Here is a 16,700-nt window from a genome sequence, read left to right on the forward strand (position 1 = left end):
AAAGCCACCAAACACACCAAGAAAGCAAGCTGGTTTACGCCTGCCCTCCAAAAACCCAGACGCTCCTGCAGACAACTCTAAAAGACATGGCAGAGCCACAAAACTTCAGAAGCACAAACTGCCTTCAAAGCAGCCACCACCACACACCACCACCTCACCAAAAACAGAAGGAAGAAGGCACTCCAAGACAGAATCAACACTAACGCACATAGCAGTAAAGAACTCTTCACCATCATCGAGGAATTCACCAAACCCAACAACGAAACCACAGACGGCACATCCTCCAAGATCTCTGCAACAGACTCCGCACCTTTTTCCACCACAAGATCAAGACGATCTACAACAACTTTAGCAAGCAGGTCCTCCCCACCACACCAGCAACCTCCTCAACTGACAGCCCCGACAGGCCCTGCTCAGTTGGACCCCTCTCACCGCAGCCAACACCCTAGAGACCAGTAAAAGCATCAACTCCAGAGCACCATCTGACCTCTGCCCGTGCCGCATCTTCCACAGAGTTGCACCCGCCATCGCACCCTTTGCTTCACCGAACCATCAACTTCTACCTCAAGACCACCTCCTCCCCCGATGACTGGAAACATGCTGAAACCCTCAGTGGCCCAGACAGACCTTAACAACTTCAGGCCCATTTCCCTGCTTCCCTTTCCAGCCAAAGTCATCGAAAATGCTGTCAACATCTAACTAGCTGACTTCATCTAAACAAACACCATGATATACTTCTCCAAATCCTGTTTCCAAAGAAACACAGCACCAAGAATCTGATCCTGCCTCACAGGCAAAGCACAACATTTCAGACTTCCACTTACCTCTTGGAAGCAACAGGAACCAACTGCAGAGTGCCCCTTGGCTCCTTTCTCCTCCCCACGCTCTTCAACGTCCACATGGCCCCCCTCACAATCATCATCAGGAACCATGGACTCAACATCAGCCCCTTTTCTGACAACACACAGCTGATCATTTCCCTCACCAATCAACCCAACATCACCCGGCACAACTTCCAAGAAGGAATGAATGCTGTTGCCACCTGGATGAAGAACAGCTGTCTTAAGCTCATCTCAGACAATACAGAAGTCCACATCCTGGGATCCACCCCCTTCAAATGGAATAATACCTGCTGGCTCTCTGTGCTAGGAACTCCCCCAACCCCGACAAACCATGCACAAAACCTCAGCATTATTCTAGATGCGTCGCTCACTAAAGACTGCCAGAGCAACTCAGTATCCTTGGCCTGTTTCAATACCCTATGTTGGCTGCAATATCCTTCAGATGGACCCCAGCACCTTGAAAAACTTACGGGTGAGTAGCTATGCATTACCAAACTTTGATTGATTGAGTGGTAATTGAATGTCATACAGAAATGAATACCAGTTTGGAATTACTTTTTAAAAAATCCAAATATTATTTTATCAGTACAAGTAGCACCACTGTGCCAACTGCTTAACCGTTTTATTGAAGTAGTGATTAGTGTTTAACCCCTTCCAGGCTCATGACGAGCTGGGCTCGTCATGGTGTAGCCTCCTCGCACGCTGATGACGAGCCCAGCTCGTCATGAATAAGGGGCTTTTAGAAATCTCAGCATAGAAGGAGAATTCATCTAGCGCGGATGTGGTTAATAGGAGTATAGAACATAAGGCTAAAGCACAATCTTTGTGGATGTATGCAGTTTACTTATTCAGTGGTGTTACACAGTAAAAGCACAAAAATACAAAGAGGCAGAAGTTTCACTCCACGATGCTGGTAATATGAATTCAGATACTTCTGCACTGCCTGAATGGCATGATGTAGAATCGGTGCTCAGTGGCTGAAATGCCCTCAGATCCAGCTGCTTAAATAATTTGAAGCCCTAAGGTTGCCACTTAAAGATCATGTGAATGTAGGAGAGGTGTGTTGCAGCGGCCAGGGCAGCTGACTTTGGAGCACAGGGCTCACGGTACGATCCACGACTCCGGTGGCGGATTAGCTCTGCACCATGTGACTCTGGGCAATAGCTCACTTACTTTTCATGACAGCCCCCAGCGCCTTGAGACCCGTAAGGGTGAGTAGTTCGCGCTTTACAAATACCAGATTTATATATGAACTTTTCTTGATGTCAGTGTCAAGACATGAAAGCCAATGAAACAAACTCCTCGATCATGAGTGCTCATGGGAAAGTGCCAGAAAGAGAGCTCTCTAAGAGATTCATAAATTCAGCATCAATATATCAAAGGTTGTACATATTGGCAATCCCATTTGGGTTAAGGCTATAATTTGCTGTGTGTAATGACTTTATTCATAAGATTGAGCCTAGCCACTGGGTTGTTTTGCCAGACTGGGACAGATTCTTAGGCGAACACCTCAACTGTTCCTTTGGAATTTTAACCTGTCTTGGTATGTCTGCTTGATTGCTTAATGTTCCAAAACAAGAAGGATTGTGTCAAATATAGCCTGAAAGCATAAATGTGACCACTCTCATTATCTGACCTTTGAGAGCAGGTGTGAAGTTTTCTTAGTGCATCTTCAACATGGTCACGAGGCATGTTCCAGGAGCATACTTCTGTCTCCATGCACCGATCAATGTGGTAGAGGTGGTGCTGCAAAGCGGATAATGCTCTATCCCCTCCATGGGTCCCTGCTTGGCAGTCGTCACATGGGTTCATGAAACCCAAGCAGCAATCCCCTTAACTGTGCACAATGGCTAATGTTTGGGGACGCATGGAATGGACCAGTTCTATTGCTCTGAGTCCCAGCCACAACATTATTTCTGTCCTTTTGTGTGACAGGTAGATAGTGTTTACCCACAATCTGTCACCCAAGAGGAAGAACATCCACTAGGCCACCAGGGAATCATTTTGATTTACTGTTTGGGGGGCACCGCCCTCTAACCATGGACCTGTGCTCTCCCCCACCTCCCCAATAATGTCTTTGTGTCCTATATGGAATATAGACAGGGGACGTTTAAAGTCCACTGCACAACTAGAAAATATTTTAGATTTTCTGTTTGGGAGGGCAAACTCCACTGGGCATGGATCTGTGCTGCTGCCGCCTACCCTCTTCCACTGTGCCCAACAGTATTTTTTGTTCTCCTGGAGGAGGAAAAGTTTATCCCAACACTATCTCTCCAGAGGTAGAAAGTCCTCTAAATATCAGGAGGAAAAGCTGAAAAATGTGGAGATGAGAGTAGCCAGCCCAGGGATTGGTGCCCCCATCCATGAAAGGGCACAACAGTCTTTTTGTTCTTTGCAGATGCAAACTTGGGAGTTTACTCTCAATCTGCCTTCACGTGGGGGCATGGTTAAAAAAATATATCATTGTATCAGCACACCCAGCCATCAGGTTGTGCCCCAACCCAGAATGGGTCCAACAGACTTTCTGCTCACTGGGGTTGACTTGGGGGTTTATCACAACCCTGTCCTCAGTGTGGGTGGGGTAAAAAGCACACTAGACTCCATGAGCATTTTTGTAATGAAACAAATATGGGAAGTAGGCATACTGACCTTGAATATGTGATTATCCCCTACCCCTACAGCCCCTAAAGTTGTATGCCTACTTGGCATGCAAAGTATCCCCATCACCATGGAAAGCATGAGGACATTTTAATTATTTTAATGCAATTTTGGCATTCGGACCAGCAGAGTTGGAGTCATTCCAATTTTCCTTTTACTTGCCCTGCTGAGTGGCTGCAGTACTAGGGCCTGGATTCAGCAACCACATAAGGAAACCTCGTAAACCCAGAACCTAGACACCTAGGGGAGCCCAAGGTGGTGTGCTTTCTGTGAATCCCACTACATGTTTTACCCTGGATACCCTGCCGACCTCAAATTTTGGCTAGAATCAAACCTTTTCCCCACCTTTTTGTGAGGGGAACTTCTGGAATCTGCACACATCTACAATTCTCCTGATAAAAATGGAACCCCATTTGTGTGGCTAGCCCTATCGCTTGAAACAAGAACAGATTAATTCAAAACCATGCCAAGCTTGCATTCAAAAACAGGTAATACTTATTACAGGGATGTCAATTTATTCTGTGTTGCATTTTGGGGTATGCTGTATCGGGGGCGCTAGACCAGCCAAACAAGTGGTATGGTGTGAGAACACAGTATAACATTTGGTATTATGAATGTTATGTCTCACTATGATTGGCTTCAGTGTCTAAGAAAGATAACCTTTTGCAAATTTCCCTCTGAATCACAGGGGTAACCCAAATTTAGAGGTGTACAAATCCCGACCATTCCTAAAGTCAGACCTTGTGCACATTTCCAAAACACAGAGATTTCTGTTTCACCAATTTTTTTTATTTATTATATTTTACCACATTTATTGCTGCACAACAACAATCATGACGAACTGCAGCTCAGCTGTGAACTCTGGGTATAGTGTGATTTTGTAAAGCAACAAACTTTCTATGCTGAGATCAGAAGGGCCTGATGGATGTGAGGGTATAGTATGTTTGTAAAATGTCCTTTGAAGCAACAAATTACAGATTAACGCATGTTTACTAATTAACATGCTTTTCTTATTATTTTCCTCATTTTTGGATTTCAAAAATGAGTTTTGCTTGCAGAACCATTAGCACTCAATTACAGAATATGCTTACCTGATTTCAGGATTGTTTTTTTCAGAAAAGTGTAGCTTTCCCTTTTCACTAATGAGATTTACCCCCAGATTCCACCAAAAACTGCAAGTAGGTTGAAACTGCAAAAAAGAAGAAAATGCAAACATTGTGGTAAAAAAAACAAAATAAACTTTCACAACTCTGCTTGCTTGTGGAAGCTGAGAAGTATGTGAATGAAGAGACCGAACAAGTAAGCTTCCCCACGGACTGGCCTTCAAAGACCTGGGGCCTCATTTATGAAAGCCTTGCACCACCGGTGCGTCACTTTTTCCCATGTTAAAAGTGACGCACCGGCGGCGCAAGGCCTTCATAAATAAGGCCCATGGAGTCTAGAGTGGTGGCCCACATTACCACGGTTTCAAAAGGTGCAGACAACAACTGATGTTGAACTTGCCCTCTGCATGCTTCCCATCTGCATGTCTCTCTCTCTCTTTCTCTCTCTCTCTCTTTCTCTCACACTCCCTCTCTCTCTCTCTCTCTCTCTCTCTCTCTCTCTCTCTCTCTCTCTCTCTCTCTCTCTCTCTCTCATATTTATTTATTGTTAAACTCACAGTTGGGAATTCCTTAAGTCATGTCAGCTTGAATATTATGCTCACCCTTAACTGGCTGGACTGTATATCACTAGTTAGATACATCCGTACCTGTGTGGGGGCTGTATGGGAATGTAGGGTGCTCATACAGGGCTACAACTTTGAGTACGATGAAAGGAGATGTAATGAAGACTGCCCAGTCAGTATGGGTCTCAAGAAGTGGGTGAGTTGAGAAACTGTATTTTCCATTCTACTTTAGTGCCACAAAATATAAGTAAATGAATTAAAGTCTTAAAATGATTATAAGCTGGAATGTTCCAATAAATATCCCTATATATGTAATCTGCCATCTGATTTTGCATTCTAAGACCCAGTATCTTAAGTCTTCAAGAGTGGCATTTAGGTTATTATGACCAGAACTTTCTGCACAATTTTGGATCACTAGATATAGGGTGTTTAGTCAGATATCTTTCAGGATATGGCTGGCTCTACTGATTTGTAGTCACTCTGTTAAGGGACTCAGCATCTACAGATGTGTCTCAACATCAGGTGAGTGAGCAGATCCTGATAGCCCACAACCTAATTACCATTGCTTCAATCTATATGTCTTCTAGGGACAAAGAGCAATTTAGGCAGAAATGTTTTCAGAACCTTCTATTTATTTTGTCAAGTTGTTTAATGTGACTGTATCATTAGATTCTAAAATGGATGAATCCACAAATGCCACATTCACTGGACACAGTTTGTTGCCACCAACCTAATAGTTACCTTTATCTGGTAAGTGGTTTTGAGATAGTTTATTTATCAGTGACCAGTTACCCCAAATTCAGTTTTACAAAGACATTTCTGAAGGTCTTTTAGTGTGTGGGGAGCACTGACATTTTCAAACATCACAGTGGTGCAAATTTAAAACAACTAGTGAGAGAAGCCACTCATGTAGCCGGCCATACCCTAGACGGTATTTTTTCAAACAACTCGTTATTGGAAACCCTCAATGTCCTCCCCTTGACATGGTCAGATCACTCAGCGGTCTTTTATCAGGTTATCCTGCCCGAGCCTGGAATAAGATAGATACTAAGGAACTACACCAACTACTCACGTCAACCACGCCGTGTATGTCAAGAGACATAGGTGAGGCCACCAATACTTATTCCAATTGGCTAACAGAGGCAGTTAAGGAACTAGCATCTATAAAACATCTTCATCACACTAGACAAAACCCCTCTGCCCCATGGTACTCTCCCGAACTCAGGCATCAGAAATTATTCTGTAAACATCTAGAAAGAAAATGGAGGAAGGGCTACAATGACAAGGATAGGCAGGACCATAAAACAAGTCTCGTAGTATACAAACAGCTGCTCCTCAAAGCAAAACAAGAATATTTCACTGACAGAATTACTCAGGCCAGAAATTCCTCCAAAGAGATTTTTAAAATAGTAAAACAACTACCAAGGAGGCAATGCGGCATTGATAATGCTGGATCTCTCGGCTGCATTCGACACGGTCCATCACACGGTGTTGATGGACCGTCTACAAGAGATAGGAGTGAAGGGCTCAGCATGGAAACTCCTTAAATCTTTTTTTAATGATGGAGTACAAACCGTAGCTCTTAAAGAATTCAAAGCAGAGCCATTCTCTCTGCCTTGTGGTGTTCCTCAGGGCTCATCTTTGAGCCCGACCCTTTTTAATATTTACATCTCCTCACTGGCTCGATTTGGATTCACACTAACATCCTATGCCGACGACACCCAGATAGTTGTGAGCCTTCTTCCTGGCAGCTCTCAGACTGCCCCCCGGAGGCTACAGAACTGTATGAGTGTCGTAGGGGGTTGGATGGTCCAAAACTGTTTAAAGTTGAATTCCAACAAAACAGAGGTGGTTTTGTGTGGAAATACTCCTTATCTCTGGACACCTGACTGCTGGCCAGTAGATCTAGGCCAGCTTCCCACGCCAGTTAGAAAAGTGAAAAACCTGGGCTTCTGGATCGATGAGAAATTGAACTGTAGAGACCAGATCAATAAAGTGGTCTCGACTTCCACCTATATTCTTAAATCCTGCAAAAAATACTGCCATCTCTCTCTAAAGCAGCACAAAAAACGTTTGTTTCTGCCTTAATCATGCCTAGGTTAGATTACTGCAACAGCCTGACCTAAAGATACATGAGGGATCTATGAACAAACTACAAGTTCTGCAGAACGTAGCGGCCAGATTACTTACCCGCGTACCTAGAGCCGAATCCATCTCCACCCAAATCAAAGCCCTACACTGGCTTCCTGTAAGGAAACGCACCCAATTAAAAGCCTTATGCTTGGTTTTCAAAGCCCTTCATGGAATAGGGCTAGAATGTTATGTTAATTTCGATTTATATAGCGCCAAATCACCAACAGGTCTCTTAGCGCTTGCTTTGGGAACCCGTCCTGGCTTTCCCTACGCGATAACCCTTACTGGGCATCCTCAAGGTGAAGACCAGGCATCCCATCGCGGTGGAGACATAGTGGAGATTAAGCAAGTTATTGCCCAGAGTTGCAGAGTGTGATTTGAGTAGGCACCGAGGCGAGAATTATCGAGTCTGTGGACATTTTGAGCTCAAGACCCTGCCGCGTCGGGAATTGAACCCTGGTCCCAGGTCTGACCTCTGCATCAGGGTCTGCCTCCTCTAACCAGTGAGCCACACTACTCCACAAAATTCCTTAAACAACTCACCCAATGGTACACCCCGACCTGAATGTTACGTTCCTCCGATGCCAAGATAGTAACAATACCAAGGGTGAAAAAGGCTTACTGGGGAGGTAGAAGCTTCACAGTCAATGCAGCTAGGGCCTGGAATGCACTTCCCCTCTCTCTGAGAAGCATGACTAACCTTTTTGCTTTCAGAAAGACATTAAATACTTGGCTTTTTATAAATGGATCCAAAAAAACCCTACGTACCTATCTTCCATTTGATTCCTCTTCAGAATTCCTCCTAGCACCAGGACACCTTTTTGGTAACAGATGCGCTTTACAAATAGCTTTATTATTAACCTTAACATTAACATTAAATGGTTCATTGCGATAGAAAAGGGTATGATGGACGGAGCGTTTGAGCAAATCAAACACTTACCACCAGTCAAATGATCTGGCTTTAATCCATCACCATTCTTTAGCTCACTCCACCACGCCAGTTCAGACATGGCCATTCGCAAATCAGTCTGTCCCTGTGCCTCACCAGAATTGTTAGCATTGTTTTGAACTTCTCGCAGAATTCTTAACCCATTCCTAAAGTATTCTTGGATTGGGGGATTTGTATGAGGGAGTTGTATAAATTTGTAGTCCATGTGGGACCATCTCCTCATCTGTATAATCTGGGAGTAAAATTGCTTACCACCATTTAGATGTTTCGGCTTTGTTTAATTTTTCAAGTTTTATGAGTTTGTCATGGAGAGTTGTATCCTCATGGTTGGTCCTTTGGTGGGTTGTCTTTTGTTAGGTTTTCTTGCAAAAAGGCTTTCTGCTCCCTCTTCCATACCTTTGGTGATATAATTCTTGAGTTCTTAGAAAAAGAGTGCTTCTTTGCGCTAGTGTCTGCCAAGCTAAACAATCTTCCCCCTTCCTTTCTGTTTAGAAAGATCCTACTGCTGATAAGGGTCATTTTCAATGCGTGTCTCTTTGTGTTGACACGTTTTCCAACTTGTGATGTAAAATAGAGGACAGTTAAAGAAGCTCCGTTATATGTAAACAGGAGGCTTTCTTTCTCTTTTGATAATGATCGGGTCCCCAGTTATGTAGGGCCTTATAGGCATTGGGCAGGCTCTTGAACTGTTTTTTTTTTGACAGGGAGCCAGTGGAGTTCACTGAGGTAAGGGGTGATGTAGGTTTGTCCCGGGAGAACCTGGGCGGGTCTGGCTGTAGCATTCTGTATGGTCTGTAGCCATTGTAAGAGGTGAGTTGTGATTCCTGCATAAACAGCATTACCGCAATATCTCTCTTAAGAGGGGGGCCTGGCTGATGGTGCATCCTGAGTTTTGGGGTGGTAAATTGAATATCTCATGAGGCATGCTAAGGATGAAGAACCAGAAGGAGGAGACGGAGTTGACCTATGTGGTTATGATTAACTTGTTGTCCAGAATGATGACTAGGTTCCTAGTAAGGTCAGTGGGGTTAGGAATAATCCTGCATTTTGAGGGCCACTAGGATGCATCCCATGGGGAGCTTCTGTTTCTGAAAATCAGTACCTCTGTCTTTTCCATGTTAAGCTTCAGGAGTTGTTCTTCTTCCAGTTAAACACATCTGTTATGCAGTTGTGAAAGTTGGTCATGGTGTTGGTGGTGTCTTCTGGGGGAAGAGGGAGATGGAGAAGGATCAAGAGAGGATGAGTTGTGTGTTGTCAGCGTAGGATACAATGTTGAGTCTGTGGGTTTTGACGATGTCGGCCAGAGGTGAAGAGAATAATGCCAGTGAGAGGACCTATGAGTGTAGTGATGGCAACCTCGTATGCCAGGAGGGACCACTGGGGGCCACTGGGGATTCTGAGGTCAGAGGTTCAGGCCTTCTCTCTGGACGGGGAAACTGCTGCAGTGACCAAGGCAGGTCCAACCAACATACTGAGAACTGCACTAAAGGAAGTCTGACTTTCCAAACACCAGAGCAGGTACAACCTCAATCGCTGGACCCAACTGGCAACATGGCTTAGAGGATAGAGCCTGCCCCTTCTAGGTGCTGCCATGTGTGAACGCATGCAGCTCGACTTTGCTTATGCGGAGCAGGACTTTGCTGCACCGCTGAAGGGTTCCATGCCACCAGAATAGATAAGCCAAAAAGAGGTCCTTTGGGGCCCTGGGGGACATACTGGCATTGATGCTGCTGCCTCATAAACTCTTGTGAGGGAACTTCCTTAAGGAGCAGGAAGGTAGTACTCTAGAGTACAGCCTAATAGTTTACATCCCCTGGACGTGGTCATCAGTAAATGGGGAATAACACTGAACCAGTTGCACTCAAATTAAAAGAACAGGGATCGTTCTGACAATTTATAAAGCCTAGAACTCAAGGGGGATTGTGTTTGCTTTTTAATGTTGCTTATCTTTGCATGTGTAGAATTTGATTTAGCATGCTTCTTTTTATAAATAAACATGCATCTGACTGGAATTTATTTATTGTTTGCAATGCTTGCACTTTGACTTAAGTGTTGTGTTCACTGATTTGTAGCTACATCCCCCCAGCTCACCCTTGATTGCTCGCCCGATGCGACTAAACTGAGTCAGGTGCAGAAGGGGTGCTTGGCCCCATTGATCAGAATCTTTAGTAGGTCGAGCCCCAGGACATCAGGAATAAAAGCAGTGATGGCCGGTGCAGGTAACAGCAGTGGGGCTGGGTATGGGGAGGGGTCGATAGACCATTGGGGAAAATAAAATTAAAAAACAGAAAAACACTTACCATGTGATTGGAGAATCGCCGAGTCGGCAATACGGCGAATGTAAGGTAAGGGTTTTTCTTTTTTTTTTTAAATGTATTTTCCCTCATCATTGTCTGTCGACTTCCCCCACCCTGCCTCACCACCCCACTGCTCCTACCTGCTGCAACTGTCACAGAGTAAAAGGCCTCAGCCACCACAATTGGGCCCAGCAATTCATGCTCCCCCAATGGCCCTCTGAAAGCAGTCCTGTCTCCTCCCTTCAACTACGTGCAAGTACAATCATGCAGATAATCAGTAATCCAATGCGTTAATGGGACACCTACTTAGTTGAACTATAATATGGTGAAATTTATATAGCAGGTTGTACAGGTTATAACTGGCGAAAAACAGGTTGTTGCTATTGTATGAAATTATGTAGCCCTAGATGACGATAATTTGGTAATTGCTTAATTTGTACAGATTTATATCCTCATTTGTGTCTCTTTGCAATTCACTGTTTGACCAAGGCAGGTCCAACCAACATACTGAGAACTGCACTAAAGGAAGTCTGACTTTCCAAACACCAGAGCAGGTACAACCTCAATCGCTGGACCCAACTGGCAACATGGCTTAGAGGATAGAGCCTGCCCCTTCTAGGTGCTGCCATGTGTGAACGCATGCAGCTCGACTTTGCTTATGCGGAGCAGGACTTTGCTGCACCGCTGAAGGGTTCCATGCCACCAGAATAGATAAGCCAAAAAGAGGTCCTTTGGGGCCCTGGGGGACATACTGGCATTGATGCTGCTGCCTCATAAACTCTTGTGAGGGAACTTCCTTAAGGAGCAGGAAGGTAGTACTCTAGAGTACAGCCTAATAGTTTACATCCCCTGGACGTGGTCATCAGTAAATGGGGAATAACACTGAACCAGTTGCACTCAAATTAAAAGAACAGGGATCGTTCTGACAATTTATAAAGCCTAGAACTCAAGGGGGATTGTGTTTGCTTTTTAATGTTGCTTATCTTTGCATGTGTAGAATTTGATTTAGCATGCTTCTTTTTATAAATAAACATGCATCTGACTGGAATTTATTTATTGTTTGCAATGCTTGCACTTTGACTTAAGTGTTGTGTTCACTGATTTGTAGCTACATCCCCCCAGCTCACCCTTGATTGCTCGCCCGATGCGACTAAACTGAGTCAGGTGCAGAAGGGGTGCTTGGCCCCATTGATCAGAATCTTTAGTAGGTCGAGCCCCAGGACATCAGGAATAAAAGCAGTGATGGCCGGTGCAGGTAACAGCAGTGGGGCTGGGTATGGGGAGGGGTCGATAGACCATTGGGGAAAATAAAATTAAAAAACAGAAAAACACTTACCATGTGATTGGAGAATCGCCGAGTCGGCAATACGGCGAATGTAAGGTAAGGGTTTTTCTTTTTTTTTTTAAATGTATTTTCCCTCATCATTGTCTGTCGACTTCCCCCACCCTGCCTCACCACCCCACTGCTCCTACCTGCTGCAACTGTCACAGAGTAAAAGGCCTCAGCCACCACAATTGGGCCCAGCAATTCATGCTCCCCCAATGGCCCTCTGAAAGCAGTCCTGTCTCCTCCCTTCAACTACGTGCAAGTACAATCATGCAGATAATCAGTAATCCAATGCGTTAATGGGACACCTACTTAGTTGAACTATAATATGGTGAAATTTATATAGCAGGTTGTACAGGTTATAACTGGCGAAAAACAGGTTGTTGCTATTGTATGAAATTATGTAGCCCTAGATGACGATAATTTGGTAATTGCTTAATTTGTACAGATTTATATCCTCATTTGTGTCTCTTTGCAATTCACTGTTTGAAATGTATGGACTACCCAGTCAAGTCTAAACTGTCCAAACTAGGTGTTTGCTGTCATATGAAACGTTACTGCCTTTTTGGCACATACCAGAGTTGACCTTGGAAACCTTAAATGATAATTGTTTATACTTGCAAGTTTCACAGAGTAAGTTTTGCATTTATATTTTTCTTTTCAATTGTAACACAGAGGCATTCATGGTCCATGCCATATAGGCTACAACCGCTCAAACCAGGTTAAAGTGACAACTTATGTAACATGTAATAAAAACATGTTCTAAAAACCTACCAGACGATTGTTCATGGTTGCAATTTTGCACAGGATGGTTCCTCGCTTGTATCCTTCCCTTCCATTTTCATTATTTAATGTATCATTACTGATATGTTTTTTCTAAAATTGATATGTTTATTAATTGTAATAGCTTAACTAACTTAACTTAACAATAAACTATATTTCAAAATCTTGGGCTGTACCTATGGCAATAGAGACCATCTTTTGTTTCTTTGCTTGCCCAATCATAGGCTGCAGGCATTTGCACATTGACCTAGATCTATTGACTTTGCCATTGCTTGTTCTGTTTGACCCTGAGACAAACTGTAAACAACATATGAATTTGATTAGATTGAATTTGTAATACATTTTATTATTATCCATTCTTGATATTAAGGTATTTATAGATAACATGCTGCTATTTCTTGAAGTCTAAACTAAATTTGTATGTACTCTCTTGAGACCTGTGAAGTTCTATATCATCCATACTGTGTATACTTTCAAATATTCAAGGACACCCTTGTCAACACTCATGATTAAATGCGCTCCCGTGAACATTTGCAATATTAACAGTACTTTCTTTTAAATGTTATGATGACATGTTTTTTATATGTAGAATGTTTTTATGGTTATATACTTATACCGAATAAAGCTTGTCTGAAATTGAAATTGGCATCAGTATTGGGACAGTATGCCTGTCAAGAATATAATTCACAGGCTGCAGCAAATGCTGCCTCGAATTCACTAGTTTGAGAGAGTTCATGAAGGTGGATTAAATACCAAGAGCTCAATGTAATGTGTTAGTTAATCTTTAATGAATTGCTTTGACAAATGAGCACTGCACAGGTGTGGCATAATCCGTTGTAACTTGGACTGTCCTCCTTCCAAATGGAACTGTCGGGCTTGAAAGAAATCTAAGATGATAATGCAGCCCTAAACCCAAACAGTTTTAAGTGAAACACGTTTGACAACATGGTGCACCCCTCTGAGCTCGGAATGATATCTTTTTAATGGGCCCGATTCATAGAACTAACTTTAGACAAAATCATACACTTACATATTTTGGTATTCACAGAAGTCAGGATTTTGTCTTAGGTTTCTCTTAAGACAGACTTAAGACAGACTTAAGTTAGGATTTCGTCTTAAGTCGTCTTAAGTCTGTCTTAAGACAGACTTAAGACAAAATCCTAACTTCTGTGAATACCAAAATTAGTGAGTTTAGGATGTTGTCTTAAGTTAGTTCTGTGAATCGGGCCCGTTGTCATCAAACCATTGCATTTAATGAACTGTTGTTTATCCCTTTTGCTCCAGGCCGCACAGACAGCTCTGGCATCCGCCTTTATTACACCCCAGTGGTGAGGCCAATCGATGCTGCAGTCCTGACGGTTGGGATCGCGATAGACAACCTTTTCTTTATCCCTCCAAAGGCAGATTCGTTCAAGCTCAGCTCAATCTGCAAAACCGAAAAATTCAATGAGGTAAAGAAATGTGACAATTAGATGTAATTACAATTAAGCTGCACGCTCTCAGCATATGGGTTAAAGTGAAAATCTTGTATTTTAACCATTTTCCAACACACTTTGCTCCCAGTAACACAGTGAGGGGAAACAAGTTAAATATGTGTGCCCTACATGTACATATGATTTAGACACATACTCTAATATCAGGGCTGGACTGGCCGTAGCGGGCACCAGACATTTTCCCGGTGGGCTGGTAGGGTTCGGGCCGGTCGAGCAGATTGACAGGGCTGGTTTCCAGTTTGTACGTGTCTTATATGCCCTCAAATAGGGATTGCTGTCCCACCCAAATTGTTGTTTACTGTGTAAAATTAGCAGCTAAGGAGATGAAATAATAAAAAAAAGACTTAAGTATTCAGGAACTTATTTACAAGCCCTGTGTGCCACTTGAATGTCACTTTCATTGACGTCCCAGCAGCGGACAGCACAGTGCCATACCTACAGGGCCATGTAAAACCACCCTGCATGACTTTTCATGAGCTTGTATATATGGTGTGAGGCAACGCACACAAGTGCCTGCTTTGCCTTGCAATGCAATGGGGAGGTGCAACATGGATATGGTGAGTGTTCCCACATAATACTCATTATATTTGACACTTCCCCAATTTACAACATTCTGTAAATTAGGGATTGTGCCAAGACCCTTCAGGGTTAATTTACAAGCACTGTGCACCACAGGAATGTCACCATATCTACAGAGCCACCCTGCATGGCTTTTCATGGCCGTCTAGATATGTAGTGAGGCAACGCAGAGCAAGTTGCCTCACACAGTGATGGGGAGGCGTGCCATGGGTGCTAGGGTTGGTGTTCCCAATCAACACCTATGCATTTTGACGATGCCATTGATTTACATAATCTTGGGGAAGTGCCAAATCCTTACGCCTCCAGAGGTGAAGTGGAACAAGGATTATGTAGTAAAGAGCCACTACATTTAAGGGTTTCCAAGTACAACTTTATTCTGTCATAGGTAACAGGTGCTCCCAGCTTGACGGCAGACTCTCACAGCTGAACATTCTAACACGCACTCCCGAGGGCAGGGTGGGCTGGACCAAGGAGGGAGAGAGGAGAGGGGTGGGTGAAGAGAAGGGAGAGGTTAAAACACACCTTCCCCCTAAAGGAGAAAAGAAAAATAAGAGTATGCGATAGGAGGGGGAACGAGGAGGCGAGAGATAGGAGGAGAGGTGGCATGGAGGCAGGGAAGGAAAGAGGGGGAGAAAAGAGAAAAGAAAATAGAAGCTGAATCAACGGAAACATTAAATCACAAACAGAGAAGCAATCTAGTTAACCTCAGTGAAGGAAAAATTTAAGCTGTAACCAAGGGAACATTAAACAACAGAATATAGTGCCATCTCGTTAACCTCAGTATAGGACTGACAATGGATGGTATTGAGCAATGGGTTCCTTTGGTCAGCTAGGTCCCGTGCAGAGTCCTGACCTTTCTCGCAGAGGCTGAACATCCTTATTTTACAATGGATGTTGGCGGTTGTGCCGATTCTTAGGGGTCCTCTTTTACCTCCTCGCCGTTGGACTTCTGTTGACTGCGGGGTAGGTCTAGTGACAAAGGCACCAGGCAGGAAAGGGTGCCACCTAACTTTCGTCCTAGGATCCTCTTGGCGTGAACAAGTTTACAGTTTCTTCCAACTTGGAGTTGAGCACTCCTCTACTGGTCTTTCCATCCCCCTCGAGGAGGAGGACCTTGGCGGTAACGCTGTTTCCTCCCTTGGACAGTAACTGGGGCCCGGACACCCCCCGCTTGTTCCCTCTGACAAGATAAGTCTCTCTCTCACTGTCATCCCCGGTGACTGGTCTGGTCCCTCTACTACTCTCCTTTCCTTGGCCGTAAGCAGAGTCCTGACCATTATCGGACTCCATTTCAAAGAACTCCGGATCTTTAGCATCAGTCTCTGCTGTCCCCAGTCGGTCATCCTGCTCATTTCCTTGACTCTCCTGGCCAAACTCAGAGGTGCTTTCTGGGTCATAACTCTCCTGCCTACCACACAAATTATCAAGAGGGCCCTTCTTCCCTGACAGGCCTCTTATTGGGGAACCTTTTAGTATTTTCTGCATTTCCCTACTCTCATACTCCCTCTTACCACTGTAAGGCCTTTGAAAGAATTTGGCTCGATTCTCACTCTTATCCTCAAACGAACTTAAGCCTACTTGTATTTTCTTTCTAACATGTTTCACATATTCTACCCTTATTTTAGTCCTGAATTCAGCTGATGGGATACTTTTCCTCTTCTCCCTGTGATTAAAGTGTTCACTTTTACATTTTATTTTTCCTCGCTCCTTAGTTGCACTGGTTGTGCGCTCTCCCTTACTCTCGAACTTTCCGTTTTTCGCACCTTCCTCACCACTGCCTTTTCTCTCGCATCTCTTTTGTAATTCTCTTTCGTCCACCCAACCTTGGCAAGTTTCTGTTTTTTTTCTTGGATTGTCCTTTGCTGCATCCTTTCCCCATACTTTATTGCTTGCCGCATCTTGCAAAACCACCAAACCCTTAGACATAGACGTGCGAGCGATCCATGTTTCACCCTTAGTTGCATCCGTGCTAC

At 43.9% G+C, this 16,700-nt stretch overlaps 1 protein-coding gene across 1 annotated transcript in view; it reads left to right on the forward strand.

The window, feature by feature from the left end:
* The window catches only part of LOC147700823 (putative DBH-like monooxygenase protein 2), a 173,375-nt gene that overhangs the window by 72,732 nt on the left and 83,943 nt on the right, over positions 1–16,700 (forward strand). Inside the window, exon 7 of the mRNA XM_086929743.1 lies at positions 13,940–14,106. Coding sequence (XP_086785869.1) covers positions 13,940–14,106 — 167 coding nt within the window. The remainder of the gene's footprint in view (positions 1–13,939; positions 14,107–16,700) is intronic.

The sequence above is a fragment of the Lissotriton vulgaris genome, chromosome 7 (genome assembly GCF_964263255.1).
Source record: "Lissotriton vulgaris chromosome 7, aLisVul1.2, whole genome shotgun sequence".
Classification (NCBI taxonomy): Eukaryota; Metazoa; Chordata; class Amphibia; order Caudata; family Salamandridae; genus Lissotriton; species Lissotriton vulgaris.